The 15,235-nt window shown below is 44.9% G+C and overlaps 1 protein-coding gene across 1 annotated transcript; it reads right to left on the reverse strand.

The window, feature by feature from the left end:
* Nucleotides 1-7,761: 7,761 nt before the first annotated feature.
* LOC147980855 (uncharacterized) lies at nucleotides 7,762-8,825 on the reverse strand. Its single transcript, XM_087516980.1, has 2 exons — nucleotides 8,723-8,825; nucleotides 7,762-8,636 (listed from the first exon to the last, which is right to left on the reverse strand). The coding sequence occupies exons 1-2, from the start codon at nucleotides 8,823-8,825 to the stop codon at nucleotides 7,762-7,764; spliced, it is 978 nt and encodes a 325-aa protein (XP_087373106.1).
* Nucleotides 8,826-15,235: the final 6,410 nt, after the last annotated feature.

Here is a 15,235-nt window from a genome sequence, read left to right on the forward strand (position 1 = left end):
GAGCGAGATATTACAAACATGGGTCTCATGACCCAACAATCATAGCATACAAGTCAAAGCACATGCGGAAGCTTAACATGTCTGAGAACAGACATCTACAAATGAAAAAGGCTAAGAAGCCTGACTATCTACCAGATCCTGCCGAGGGCACAAGATCGTAGCTGAGGTATCAAGCTAAACGTCGAAGTCCACACGGAACTACTAGCGAGACTGAAGTCTCTCTGCAAAACATAAATTAAGCAAACGTGAGTACAAAGGTACTCAGCAAGACTTACATCAGAACTAGCTACATATGCATCGGTATCAACAAGGGGGGGGGTGGAGTTTAACTGCAGCAAGCCAGCTTTGACTTAGTGGCTAACCTGAACTATGACTGCAAGCAGCTCTTTTGAGGTGGCGCACACGAGTCCACATATTCACCATTCAATACACCACTATGGATCCACTCCCGTCTCCCTACGAGAAGGCCATCCATAGCACTCACACTTATCTTGCGAGTTTTAGAGTATCCACTTTCACTTGTCTATGAACTGTTATAGGCAACCCAGAAGTCCTTTACCGCGGACACGGCTATTCGAATAGATGATGTTAACCCTGCAGGGGTGTACTTCTTCACACACGCTCTCAGCACTTACCGCCGTTTACACGACATGTACTCGGCAACCTTCAAGCGGAAGCCCAACGAGGGTGTCAGCCATGACCTACCTAAACACTCAAGTCTCTAGTCCAGGTTTATCGCCTATCCAGGTTCCATCCACAGGGAGTCCGGCCGAGGTTTCCACATACGGCCCCGAACGATGTGAACAGGGTTCCCGAGACACCAAACGGGCCCCCGGTACACCGTGCCACGGTGTATCTACCGCATCGTAGCCCACCCCTAGGGTCAGCGCTACGCACGGCCGCCAACACATATCCTATAAACACCAGAAACTAGTTGCAACTCCTAGACAGAGGACAAGGGTGATCAAGAAGCAGAGAGGGTCCATTGGTTTCGGGCCCAATGCGTGGTAGTAACTGTTTCATGGATCACAAACACAGAACTCAGTTCCTAAGGACGGCTTCAATGAGACAACCCACCATGTACTCCTACATGGCCTCTCACCGCTACCTTTACCAAATCGTGTTCTCACACTTAGCTCTCAACAGTAGGACATGTTTACACACCTCTGATTCATCCCTGATGAATCAGACCTGACTCAACTCTAAGCAGTAGCAGGCATGACAAACAAGCATGAATGAGTAGGCACATCAGGGCTCAAACAACTCCTACTCATGCTAGTGGGTTTCATCTATTTACTGTGGCAATGACAAGTCATGCAGAGGAAAGGGGTTCAACTACCGCAGCAAGTAACAGAGGAATCGTGTTGTCCTAATGCAGTAAAAGAGAGCAGGAGCGGGAGAGTGGGATTGTATCGGAATGAACAAGGGGGTTTTGCTTGCTTGGCACTTCTGAAGATATCATTGGGTCTTCATCAGTGTCAACGATCACAGCATCGGTACAACGTCTATCGAGAGGGGACAACCACCGGCAATAGAGAAGGAACACAATCAATGCAATGCACAACATGATGCATGATAATGACATGGCAATATGTTGTTGATTGAGCTAATGCAACTAGCAACACAATTAAATGAAGTTGGTTTGAATACAAGATTCAAATTCAAACTCCATATATGATTAGTTAAATGCCATTTATTTGTTTTGTCCAAAACAGAGGACAAACATTGTTCAAACATGCATGAAAATGCCATAGACAGATTCCTTGAATTTTTCCGATAATTTTTCATATATAATTTATTTCATTTGGAGTTACGGTTGATTTTCTATGATTTTTAGAAGTTTTGGGTATTTTCTGGAATTTTCTGAATTATTATAATTTAAACTAAATCCAGAAAATGTATTACTGCGTCGGCATGACGTCAAGGTGATGTCAGCAGGTCAAAGGCGTCGACCAGGTCAAACCTGACCAGTGGGACCCACTGGTCAGTGAACCAGTGCTGGTTAGGGTCGCTGACGTGTGGGCCCGGTCAACTGCCTCGTCAGCAAAGTCAACCTGACATGTGGGGTCGGTCAACGTGTGATGTGGCAAAGTTAAAATGACAGGTGGGGCCCTCCTGAGATCGGTGCTAATCTAACAGAGTAGTTAACTAACTAATTAGGCACTAGGGCCCACATGGCAGTGGCTCTAGAGGGGTTGGTTAGTGGGATGTTTAACCGCTAATGACGGCCACGTCAGCTACCGGCGTTTAGCCGCCGGCGACCAAATCCGTGGCGGAGGGAGTCGGGATTTCACTGCAGGGCCCTATTTGGCGCGCGGGGAGCATCTACGTGAAGCTGGGGGGCTGCCGCGTCGAGTGGTGGTGGTGTTTGGGCTCGGGGTGGTCAGAAAAGATGCCACCGACGACGTTGGCGGCTGCCGGAGCTTGGGCGAGCTCGGGGTCGTCGCTAGGAGGCATAGCATGAGGTGCGGAGGGGTGCTACGGGCTCCTGGGGACACAGCGAGTGCGGTGAAGTGCTCGGTTGCGAGCTTGCGCGGGTGTGGCCACGGCTACGCCATGGCCGGCGGCGAGATGCTCTCGGGCTCAAAGAGGGCGGCAACTACATGGCGCAAACGAGCAGGGGGAAGTGGGGATCGAAGGAGAAGCTCACGGGGAGTGCAGCGGTGGTCTTGGGAAGCTCGGGGAAGCAACGGAGCGGGCGCACGGTCGCCGGCGATCTCGGCGGACCGAGGTTGAAGAAGACGGAGATGGTGGTGCTGCGGTGCGTCCCGGCTTGCTTGACTTGGCGGAGAGGTCGGGGACGATGTGGCGGAGCGCCTGGACTGGTCGGGGAAGCGAGGGGGAGGCGGTGGACACGGCAACGACGAGCGGCGGCGATGGCTCCGCTCGGCTTTGGGAGAGAGAGCGAGGCAGGGAGAGAGCGAGAGCGTCAAGGGGGTCCAGGGGGGTAGCGTGGCGTCGCAGAGGGAGTCCAGGGTGATGAGAGGGCAGCCAGGTAGGCAGCTGCTGGCGTGGCACGGCGCGGCGCCGTGGCTGTCTTCTCCTCTGCCTTCTGGCAGGAGGAAGAAGACGCCCATGCCCTCGGTGGGCCGGCCAGGTGGCTGGGCTGCCAGGTGGCTGGGCCTAGCACAGGGGAGGCCCAGGTTTGTTTCCTTCTCTCTCTCTTTTGTTTAGTTTCTGTTTTCTATTTTTCTGTAATTGTTTTGACTTAATTAAAATGCTAAGGCATTTTCTAAAACCCTGAAAATAATTGTGGGCTCTGTATGGAATATTTCCAACAGCCCTCACTTAAATTCAGAATTATTTGGACATGTAAGATATTATATAGCATTTAATTGTCCAAATTCAAATACGTATGAATTAACTCCAAAATCCAGAAATGTCCTAGAAATATGTGCATCATTTTTGGAAGAAGTTTTCACCCATTCCAAAATTGATGAACTTTTCTAAAAGCCATTTTGGGTAGATGGAAAAGATTTAATTTGACCCTAGTTGTATTTCACTTGCTGGTAGGGTTTATCAGTCCCCATTTCAAAATTAATAGAATTTAGACATGATGTGTGGAGGCTAATGCAAAGGCAGGCAAGGCCTGAACCGGGGCTGTGACACTCGCACTTTGAAAACTTCGCATAGAACTGATGTTCTCTGAGTTTATCTAGCACCAAACGCAAGTGCTTGGCATGATCCTCCTTGTTCTTGGAAAAGACCAAAATGTCATCGAGGTAGACCAAGACGAAGTCATTTGTATATGTGTTGAAGATGAAGGTCATCATGCGAGAGAATGTTGGAGGAGCATTGACGAGGCCGAAAGACATGACAGTGTATTCATATGAACCATAGCTTGTTCTGAATGTTGTCTTGGGGATATCTTCTTCACGAATGCGAATCTGATGATAGCCCATACGGAGATCAAGCTTGGAGAATACTTGAGCACCTTTTAGTTGTTCAAACAGCTCGTTGATGTTGGGAAGTGGGTACTTGTTCTTTATGGTCTTCTTGCTGGACGGCCACCTCTTCGTATGACGTGTACATGGTGGATACACCCAAAGAAGCTAATGGCGATGACAAAGAAAACCCAGTCGAGGATAAACCTCCGGAGATACAACCAAAGCGCCGACGACGTCGCTCTAAATCACGCCGCAACATGGACAGCAATACTGGCACAAGAGATAACAACACTCCGGATGATGCCGAAGACCAAGAAAACCCCGTCGAGCAAAACTCTGAACAAGACGATCGGGAGGATGGGCAAGTTAGCCCTGATGAACAGGCTGCAAACGAAGACTCAGAGGACAGTAATTACCTTCCACCCTCCGAGGATGAGGTGAGCCTCAGCGATGGAGACTTTATCGTACCAGAGGAACCTCTCGAGAAGGAGCGCTTTAAGCAACAGATAATATCCACTGCAAGGAGCCTGAAAAAGCAACAGCAGCAGCTTCATGCTGATCAAGATCTACTCAATGATAGATGGACTAATGTCCTGGCAGCCGAGGAATACGGCCTCGTGCGCCCAACCAAAAGTTACCTGAAGCGTAAACTGCTACCTCAATTCGACGATGAGGCATGCGAGCCCGTACCAGTAGCATGTAATGCGGCTGACCGACCACCACGTGGCCGGGACAAAGCGGCAACTCAAGCCAAACACCAGCCCATAGTATCTCGCCGTAAAGTTAGAGACACAACCGTTCAAGGATACATATATAACCTGCGGCAGGACCTGAAGAATAAAGTAGGTCCGGCCAGATCGATCTACGGATCGCGAGGGCTTGCCCCGACGTGCGACAGCGGCTATCAAGCCGAACATGACAAGCACAATCACATCCGGGCCGAAAACCACAGACAGACTCGATCTGAACTACGTCGCGATCTGGCCCGATATAGAGGCGCCGCACACCCCCTTTGCTTCACTGATGAAGTAATGGAGCACGAATTCCCAGAAGGGTTTAAACTCGTGAACATCGAATCATATGATGGGACAACAGACCCCGCGGTATGGATCGAAGATTTTCTTCTCCATATTCGTATGACCCGCGGTGATGATCTTCATGCCATCAAATACCTCCCACTAAAAATCAAGGGGCCAGCTCGGCACTAGTTGAATAGCCTGCCCAAAAATTGCATTGGCAGCTGGGAGGACTTGGAAGACGCCTTTTGCGATAATTTCCAAGGTACATATGTCCGGCCTCCGGATGCCGATGACCTAAGTCACATTATCCAACAGCCTGGGGAGTCTGCCAAGAAGCTCTGGACTAGGTTCTTAATTAAAAAGAACCAAATTGTCGATTGTCCGGATGCCGAAGCCCTTGCGGCCTTTAAACATAGCGTCCGAGACGAGTGGCTCGCCCGCCACCGCGGTCAAGAAAAACCAAAATCCATGGCAGCCCTTACCGCTCTGATGACCCGCTTTTGCGCGGGAGAAGAAAACTAGCTCGCTCATAGAAGCAACAACACTAGTGATCCGGGCACTTCCGAAGTTCGAGACGGCAACGACAAGCCATGACGCAATAAACACAAGCGTCAAAATAATATGAAGGAACGCAAGACACGGCGGTCAACACCGGATTCAGCGGCTCCAAACCCGGTCAACGGAAAAAGCCATTCAAGGCAAACAGAGACGGACCATCCAATTTAGAAAACATACTGGATCGGCCCTGCCAAATTCATGGCACCCCCGATAAACCAGCCAATCATACCAACAGAAGCTGTTGGGTCTTCAAACAAGCCGGCAAGCTTAATGCCGAACACAAGGGGAAGGGGCCGCCCAGTGACAGCGACAACGAAGAGACTCGCCAACTGAACACCAGGGGTCAGAAGCAATTTCCCCCCGAAGTAAAAGTAGTAAACATGGTATATGTGACGCACATCCCTACAGGGAAGCGCAAACGCACACTACGGGACGCCTATGCCATAGAGCCGGTCACCCCAAAATTTAGCCAATGGGCGGCCTGCCCGATCACTTTTGGTCGCAAAGACCACCCAACCAGTATCCGTCATGACGGTTCGGCAGCTCTGGTCCTCGGCCCAATTATTGACGGGTTCCATCTCACGAAAGTCCTTATGGACGGCGGCAGTAGCCTTAATCTACTCTACCAAGACACTGTCCCTAAAATGGGCATTGATCCTTCAAGAATCAAGCCCACCACAACTACCTTCATGGGAGCAGTACCCGGCATAGAAGCTCACTGCACGGGTTCAATTACATTGGAAGTCGTTTTCGGCTCGTCGAACAACTTCCGAAGCGAAGGCTTGACCTTCGATATTGTCCCATTCCGCGGTAGCTACCATGCACTGCTCGGGCGTACCGCTTTTGCTTGTTTTAATGCGGTCCCACACTATGCTTACCTAAAGCTTAAGATGCCCGGTCCACGCGGCGTCATCACGATAAACGGAAACACGGAACGCTCCTTCCATACAGAGGAGCATACTACGGCTACTGCAGCTGAAGTACAAAGCGGCCTCATCAAGCCGTGTATCTCATCGGCCATCAAGCCGCTGGTCTCTATTAAACATGACCGATCAATCTTAGAGCTGGATTAGCAGTTCAGCCTCCATCGTTTGCCTCATATAGAGGCGAAGTTTGTACCGCGCATACATAATTATGCACTTAAAACACCTTGGTCATCGGCGGAGACACAATACGGACATGCCTATAATGCGGTCCGCACTCCCATATCCTTTTCCCCCTTTTTCTAACTATTTTCTATCTTTTACCACAGGTGACTCAAAGCCTAGTCATCTTGCAAACTCTTCCTGAGTTCGGCTTCGTATAGATAACCAAAGGCTATTCCTGCCAAGGAGTTCTTTCGCCGAGGCAAGGCAACGCAGACGTGCGACAGGAGGTCCAAATAATTTTTTGTAGACCGCACTCTTTATTTCAAACCTGTAAAGTGCCTTTTCCCTCAGCCTTCGACCCCCGACATGTTAAATGGTCCGGGTAGTGGCGTTATAATCTGAAAGATTGTGTTTGACGTGTCAATCAGATTCCAATGAACATAGTCCGTATTCAGTATTTGCTTTTTCTAAGAACTGAATTGTGCTTCTTCTGTTGTTTCACACACGCACCTCGGCACAAAGTGCCAAGGGCTCGATATGGCAACATATGAGTCGCCGACAAGTCCGAACAGCTCTATAGCATACTTCGGCATCACGAGTTTGGCCTTATATGCATCAGCTCCGAATCATGTCTTTGGTCAATAGTTGGGTTGCCCGGCTCCTGTGCTTACTACCTTACGTTCCGCCCTATCGGAAGGTAGTAAAGGGAGAACTACTGTGATTGTGTTTCCGGTCCATCTGGTCAAGCACCTCAGTAGTGAAAGCAGAAAACTGACTGTCATGATGCGGCGAGAGCTGGTCAACCACTCGATGACTTATGAGAATCTTTCGTGATTCCTTCCGTATTACACGAAGGACCATTTTTCTGGTCACCTATGTAATGCACCGTATTCGGATAACCGCGTACATACCAGGGGCTATATCATAGACCCACCGTCAAACTCCTATGGCTAAGTGAAAGTGTTAAAGCCCTATAGTCCGATTGCCTAGTTCGCCGCATTGACACCTCCTTCATGGACCAAGATGTTGGGTCAAGAGTGATCAAGTGCTTTTACGAACTCCCCCGTATTATATGCGAGGGGGCTGAAGCCGACGATTGGTAAACTTTCAGATTATACAAAAAAAGGCCGCACAGGAGGAACCAAAACTTTCAGGCAAAAAGCATAGCCTATAAAATATCATAATATTGTTTTTACAATTTCGGCACAATCACTCGAATATCATATCCTTTGAACACTGACCCTCTATCAAGCAGGCGCCCTCATGGACATCCTCAAAATAATGCTCCGGCGTGTGATGGTCCTTGCCCCAGGGTGGATTCTTTGCTACAATATCGGTGGCCTTCATCTTCGCCCAGTACGTCTTGATGTGGGTAAGGGCCATCCGTGCACCTTCAATGCACGTTGACCGCTTAACGGCGTCGATACGCGGCACCGCATCAACAAGCCGCTGTACCAAACTGAAATAACTATTTGGAATTCGCTCAGTCGGCCACAACCGGACCATGACGTTCTTCATGGCAGATCCAGATATTTTGTGGAGCTCGGCCCACTGGGCCATCTGTTCGTTCAGCAATAGCGGACACTTTGGCATGCTGAATTGCGACCAGAAAAGCTTCTCCGTTGCATGTCCTTCTTGCGCTTGGTAAAACTGCGCCCCATCGGAGACACTCTTCGGCAAGTCCAAGAATGTGTCTGGAGAACTCCACATTTGATTAAGCGGGGCATACTTCGGATCACCGAATTTAGTCTGTAATAAGAAGGGCTTACCGGCTGCTATCTCCCCAGCTTGCCGAATCTCCTCCCGGGCCGCTTTGGACTCGGGCTGTGCTTCTCTCGCCTCTTGTAAGGCCTTGTCGAGATCGGCCGTTTTGACTTTGTTATCCTTCTCAAGGAATTCACATCGGAGAGTGGCATCCTTTAGCTCGCGCGCCATGGTTGATATTATCTCCTCGCACTGGCGCCGAGCAGTCTGTTCGGCTTTTAACTCAGCAGCTGCCTTTTTGGCAACCGCGTTACTCATCCTGGCTTGCTCCTTGGCCCGGACAAGCTCAGCCCGCAGGGCCTCAACTGAGGCAATACTATCTGCAGCTATGCATATCTTAGTATATAATTCTCAGCTTCGTTCTCATATTATTATACATACATATACTGACTGCCCCAAAACATACCTTGCGCCTCGTCGAGCCGTCTGTTAATAAGCATGATGTCATCATCCGCCACATCAAGTTTCTGCTTCAGGCCTGCAACCTCTGTAGCATGGGCAGTCGCCATGGATGAAACAACATGTGTTCCAATTAATTAGGTTATTTCCTGGGCATATCTTTTTGATCCTCTGATCACCTCCCTTTGGACGCCAACTAGAGTATCAGGGGCTACTACCTATACACAGGTGCATTTTCGCACGTAGAGTGCAATTGAAGATATTACATTGGATACCTCGAAGCCTCTTAGCAGGCTCGTAAAGGCTTCATTCAATCCACTTCTCGCAGACAGAATCCTCTCAACTACCGTACTGATACGTCCATTTTGCATCATGCTTTTATATCAATATTTATTGCATTATGGGCTGTTATTTCACATTATGTCACAATACTCATGGCCATTCTCTCTTATTTTACAAGGTTTACATAAGGAGGGAGAATGCCGGCAGCTGGAATTCTGGGATGGAAAAGGAGCAAATATTAGAGACCTATTCTGCACAACTCCAAAAGTCCTGAAACTCCACGGAACACCTTATAAGAAATAATGAAAAATCCTCGCCAAAGATGAAGACCAGGGGGCCCACACCCTTCTCACGAGGGTGGGGGGGGGGGCGCCCCCCTAGGGCGCGCCGCCTACCTCGTGGCCCCCCAGGTGGCTCTCCGATGACCATCTTCTCCTATATGAAGTCTTTCGTCGAGAAAAAAAATAAGAAGCAACTTTTCGGGACGAAACTTCGTCACCACGAGGTGGAACCTTGGCGGATCCAATCTAGAGCTCCGGCAGAGCTGTTCTGCCGGGGAAACTTCCCTCCCGGAGGGGGAAATCATCACCATCGTCATCACCAACGCTCCTCTCATCGGGAGAGGGCAATCGCCATCAACATCTTCATCAGCACCATCTCATCTCAAAACCCTAGTTCATCTCTTGTATCCAATTCTTGTCTCCAAGTCCGGGATTGGTGCTAGTAGGTTGCTAGTAGTGTTAATTACTCCTTGTAGTTGATGCTAGTTGGTTTAATTGGTGGAAGATCATATGTTCAGATCCTATATGCATATTAATACCCCTCTGATTATGAACATGTTTATGCTTTGTGAGTAGTTACGTTTGTTCCTGAGGACAAGGGAGAAGTCTTGCTATTAGTAGTCATGTGAATTTGGTATTCGTTCGATATTTTGATGAGCTGTATGTTGTCTAGCCTCTAGTGGTGTTATGTGAACGTCGACTACATAACACTTCACCATTATTTGGGCCTAGAGGAAGGCATTGGGAAGTAATAAGTAGATGATGGGTTGGTAGAGTGACAGAAGCTTAAACCCTAGTTTATGCATTGCTTCGTAAGGGGCTGATTTGGATCCATATGTTTCATGCTATGGTTAGGTTTACCTTAATACTTTTGTTGTAGTTGCGGATGCTTGCAATAGAGGTTAATCATAAGTGGGATGCTTGTTCAAGTAAGAACAACACCCAAGCACCGGTCCACCCACATGTCAAATTATCAAAGTACCGAACGCGAATCATATGAACGTGATGATAACTAGCTTGACGATATTCCCATGTGTCCTCGGGAGCACTTTTCCTTATATAAGAGTTTGTCCAGGCTTGTCCTTTGCTACAAAAAGGATTGGGCCACCTTGCTGCACTTTATTTACTTTTGTTATTTGTTGCTTGTTACAAATTATCTCATCACAAAACTATCTGTTACCACTTATTTCAGTACTTGTAGAGAATACCTTGCTGAAAACCGTTTATCATTTCCTTCTGCTCCTCGTTGGGTTCGACACTCTTACTTATCGAAAGGACTACGATAGATCCCCTATCCTTGTGGATCAACAAGACTCTTTTCTGGCGCCGTTGCCGGGGAGTGAAGCGCCTTTGGTAGGTGGAATTTGGTAAGGAAAAATTTATATAGTGTGCTGAAATTTACTGTCACTTGTTACTATGGAAAGTAATCCGCTGAGGGGCTTGTTCGGGGTATCTTCACCCCGACCAGTAGAGCAAAGAGTTGCTCCTCAACCTACTGAACCTATTGAAAATGAAATTCCTTATGAGTATCCTTCGAGTATAATAGAAAAACTGCTAGCTAATCCTTTTACAGGAGATGGAACAAAGCATCCTGATGAACACTTACTATATGTGGATGAAGTTTGTGGATTATTTAAGCTTGCAGGTATTCCCGATGATGTTGCTAAGAAGAAGGTCTTCCCTTTATCTTTGAAGGGAGATGCATTGACATGGTATAGGCTATGTGATGATATGGGATCATGGAACTATAGAAGATTGAAATTGGAATTTCATCAAAAGTATTACCCTATGCATCTTGTTCATCGTGATCGCAATTATATATATAATTTTTGGCCTCACGAAGGAGAAAGCATGACTCAAGCTTGGGGGAGGCTTAAATCAATGTTATATCCATGCCCCAATCATGAGCTTCCAAGAGAAACAATTCTTCAAAAAATTTATGCTCGGCTTTCTGAAAATAATTGCACCATGCTCGATACTTCTTGTGCTGGCTCTTTTATGATGAAGACTATTGGATTTAGATGGAATTTATTAGATAGAATTAAACGCAACTCTAAAGATTGGTACCTCGACAATGGTAAGGAGTCAGGTATGACACCTAAGTTTGATTGTGTTAAATCTTTTATGGATACCGATATTTTCCGTAAGTTCAGCACTAAATACAGACTTGATTCTGAGATAGTAGCTTCTTTCTGTGAATCTTTTTCTACTTATGTTGATATCCCTAAGGAGAAGTGGTTTAAATATCATCCTCCCATAGAAGTAAAAGTAGCTGCACCTATTAAAGTTGAAGAAAATACTGTCACTTATAATGATCCTATTGTTCCTACTTGTTATGTTGAGAAACCACCTTTCCCTGTTAGGATAAAGGATCATGCTAAAGCTTCAACTGTGGTTCGTAAAAGCAATATTAAAACACATACACCTCCTGAGCAAGTTAAAGTTGAACCTAATATCGCTATTGTTAAAGAGCTCTTGTCTGATAATATTGATGGGCATGTTGTTCAGTTCTGCGGTGAAACTGCTAGAATTGCTAAACCTTGTGCTAAAGATAAACTTAGACCTGTGGTAGGCGTGCCTGTTATTTCTGTTAAAATAGGAGATCATTGTTATCATGGCTTATGTGATATGGGTGCTAGTGCTAGTGTTATACCTTATGACTTGTATAAAGAAATCAAGCATGAAATTGCACCTGCTGAGTTAGAAGATATTGATGTCACAATTAAACTTGCCAATAGAGATACTATTTCAGCAATGGGAATTGTTAGAGATGTTGAAGTCTTGTGCGGGAAAACTAAATATCCTGCTGATTTTCTTGTTCTTAGTTCTCCACAAGATAGCTTTTGTCCCATTATATTTGGTAGACCCTTCTTGAATACAGTTAAAGCTAGCATAGACTGCGAAAAGAATCTTGTTACTATTGGCTTGGATGATACGACTCATGAGTTTAATTTCTCTAAATTTAGTAAACAACACCGTGAAGAAGAATTGCTTAGTAAGGATGAAATTATTGGTCTTGCTTCTATTGCCGTACCTCCTAATGATCCTTTAGAACAATATTTGCTAGACCATGAGAATGATATGTTTATGAATGAAAGAATGGAAATAGATGAAGTATTCTTTAAACAAGAACCTATGCTAAAAAACAATTTGCCTATTGAAATCCTAGGGGATCCTCCTCCACCTAAGGGTGATCCCGTGTTGGAGCTTAAACCGTTGCCTGATAATCTTAAATATGCTTATCTTGATGAAAATAAGATATATCCTGTTATTATTAGTGCTAACCTTTCAGAGCATGAAGAAGAAAGATTATTGAAAACTCTGAAGAAGCACCGTGCTGCTATTGGATATACTCTTGATGATCTTAAGGGCATTAGTCCCACTCTATGTCAACATAAAATAAATTTGGAAGCAGATGCCAAACCAGTCCGTGATCCTCAACGATGTCTGAATCCTAAAATGAAAGAAGTGGTAAGAAAAGAAATACTAAAGCTTCTAGAGGTAGGTATAATTTACCCCGTTGCTGATAGTCAGTGGGTAAGTCATGTTTATTGTGTCCCTAAGAAGGGAGGTATTACTATTGTTCCTAATGATAAAGATGAATTGATTCCACAAAGAATTATTACAGGTTATAGGATGGTAATTGATTTCCGCAAATTAAATAAGGCTACTAAGAAAGATCATTACCCCTTACCTTTTATTGATCAAATGCTAGAAAGATTATGCAAACATACACATTACTGCTTTTTAGATGGTTATTCTGGTTTCTCTCAAATACCTGTGTCGGCTAAAGATCAATCAAAGACTACTTTTACATGCCCTTTTGGTACTTTTGCTTATAGACGTATGCCTTTTGGTTTATGTAATGCACCTGCTACCTTTCAAAGATGCATGATGGCTATATTCTCTGACTTTTGTGAAAAGATTTGTGAGGTTTTCATGGACGACTTTTCCGTCTGTGGATCTTCTTTTGATGATTGCTTGAGCAATCTTGATCAAGTTTAGTAGAGATGTGAAGAAACTAATCTTGTCTTGAATTGGGAAAAGTGCCACTTTATGGTTAATGAAGGTATTGTCTTGGGGCATAAAGTTTCTGAAAGAGGTATTGAAGTTGATAAAGCCAAGGTTGATGCTATTGAAAAGATGCCATGTCCCAAGGACATCAAAGGTATAAGAAGTTTCCTTGGTCACGCCGGATTTTATAGGAGGTTCTTCAAGGACTTCTCGAAAATTTCTCGGCCTCTAACTAATTTATTACAAAAAGATATACCATTTGTCTTTGATGATGATTGTGTAGAAGCATTTGAAATACTTAGGAAAGCATTAGTCTCTGCACCTATTGTTCAGCCACCTGATTGGAATTTACCCTTTGAAATTATGTGTGATGCTAGCGATTATGCTGTAGGTGATGTTCTAGGGCAAAGTGTTGATAAGAAATTAAATGTTATCAATTATGCTAGTAAGACTCTAGACAATGCTCAAAGAAATATGCTACTACTAAAAAAGAACTTTTAGCAGCTGTATTTGCTTGTGATAAGTTCAGACCTTATATTGTTGATTCTAAAGTAACTATCCACACTGATCATGCTACTCTTAAATATCTTATGGAGAAGAAAGATTCTAAACCTAGACTTATTAGATGGGTTCTCTTGCTACAAGAATTTGATTTGCATATTGTTGATAGAAAAGGAGCTGTGAACCCCGTTGCAGACAACTTATCTAGGTTAGAGAATGTTCTTGATGACCCACTACCTATTGATGATAGCTTTCCTGATGAACAATTAAATGTCATAAGTACTTCTCGTAGTACCCCTTGGTATGCTGATTATGCTAATTACATAGTTGCTAAATTTATACCACCTAGCTTCACATACCAACAAAAGAAAAAGTTCTTCTATGATTTGAGACATTACTTTTGGGATGACCCACATCTTTATAAAGAAGGAGTAGATGGTGTTATTAGATGTTGTGTACCTGAGCATGAACAGGAACAGATCCTACGCAAGTGCCACTCCGAAACTTATGGAGGACACCACGCGGGAGATAGAACTGCACATAAGGTATTGCAATCCGGTTTTTATTGGCCTACTCTCTTCAAGGATGCCCGTAAGTTTGTCCTTTCTTGTGATGAATGTCAAAGAATTGGTAATATTAGTAGACGTCAAGAAATGTCTATGAATTATTCACTTGTTATTGAACTGTTTGATGTTTGGGGCTTTGATTATATGGGACCTTTTCCTGCCTCTAATGGATATACACATATTTTAGTTGCTGTTGATTACATTACTAAGTGGGTAAAGGCTATTCCAACTAGTAGTGCTGATCATAAAACTTCTATTAAAATGCTTAAAGAAGTTATTTTTCCGAGGTTTGGAGTCCCTAGATATTTAATGACTGATGGTGGTTCACATTTTATTCATGGTGCTTTCCGTAAAATGCTTGCTAAATATGACGCCAATCATAGAATTGCATCTCCGTATCACCCACAATCTAGTGGTCAAGTAGAATTGAGTAATAGAGAACTCAAATTAATTTTGCAAAAGACTGTCAATAGGTCTAGAAAGAATTGGTCCAAGAAACTTGATGATGCATTATGGGCCTATAGAACTGCATATAAAAATCCTATGGGTATGTCTCCGTATAAAATGGTATATGGAAAAGCATGTCACTTACCTCTCGAACTAGAACATAAGGCATATTGGGCTATTAAAGAGCTCAACTATGATTTCAAACTTGCCGGTGAAAAGAGGTTATTTGATATTAGCTCACTTGATGAATGGAGAACCCAAGCTTATGAAAATGCCAAGTTGTTTAAAGAAAAGGTTAAAAGATGGCATGACAAAAGGATACAAAAGCGTGAGTTTAATGTAGGTGATTATGTATTGCTATACAACTCTCGTTTAAGATTTTTTGCAGGGAAACTTCTCTCTAAATGGGAAGGCCCCTATGTTATCGAG

This window comes from Triticum urartu, chromosome 3A, assembly GCF_056163025.1.
Source record: "Triticum urartu cultivar PI428250 chromosome 3A, HENAU_Tu73, whole genome shotgun sequence".
NCBI classification, from domain to species: Eukaryota; Viridiplantae; Streptophyta; class Magnoliopsida; order Poales; family Poaceae; genus Triticum; species Triticum urartu.

What these genes read in the sequence shown, in the direction of transcription:
- LOC147980855 (XM_087516980.1), bottom strand. Translation starts at nt 8,825, where the DNA reads ATGGCGACTGCCCATGCTACAGAGGTTGCAGGCCTGAAGCAGAAACTT. An exon ending in ACGGCTCGACGAGGCGCAAG is followed by an intron (nt 8,637 to 8,722) that starts GTATGTTTTGGG and finishes GCATAGCTGCAG; the next exon opens with ATAGTATTGCCTCAGTTGAG.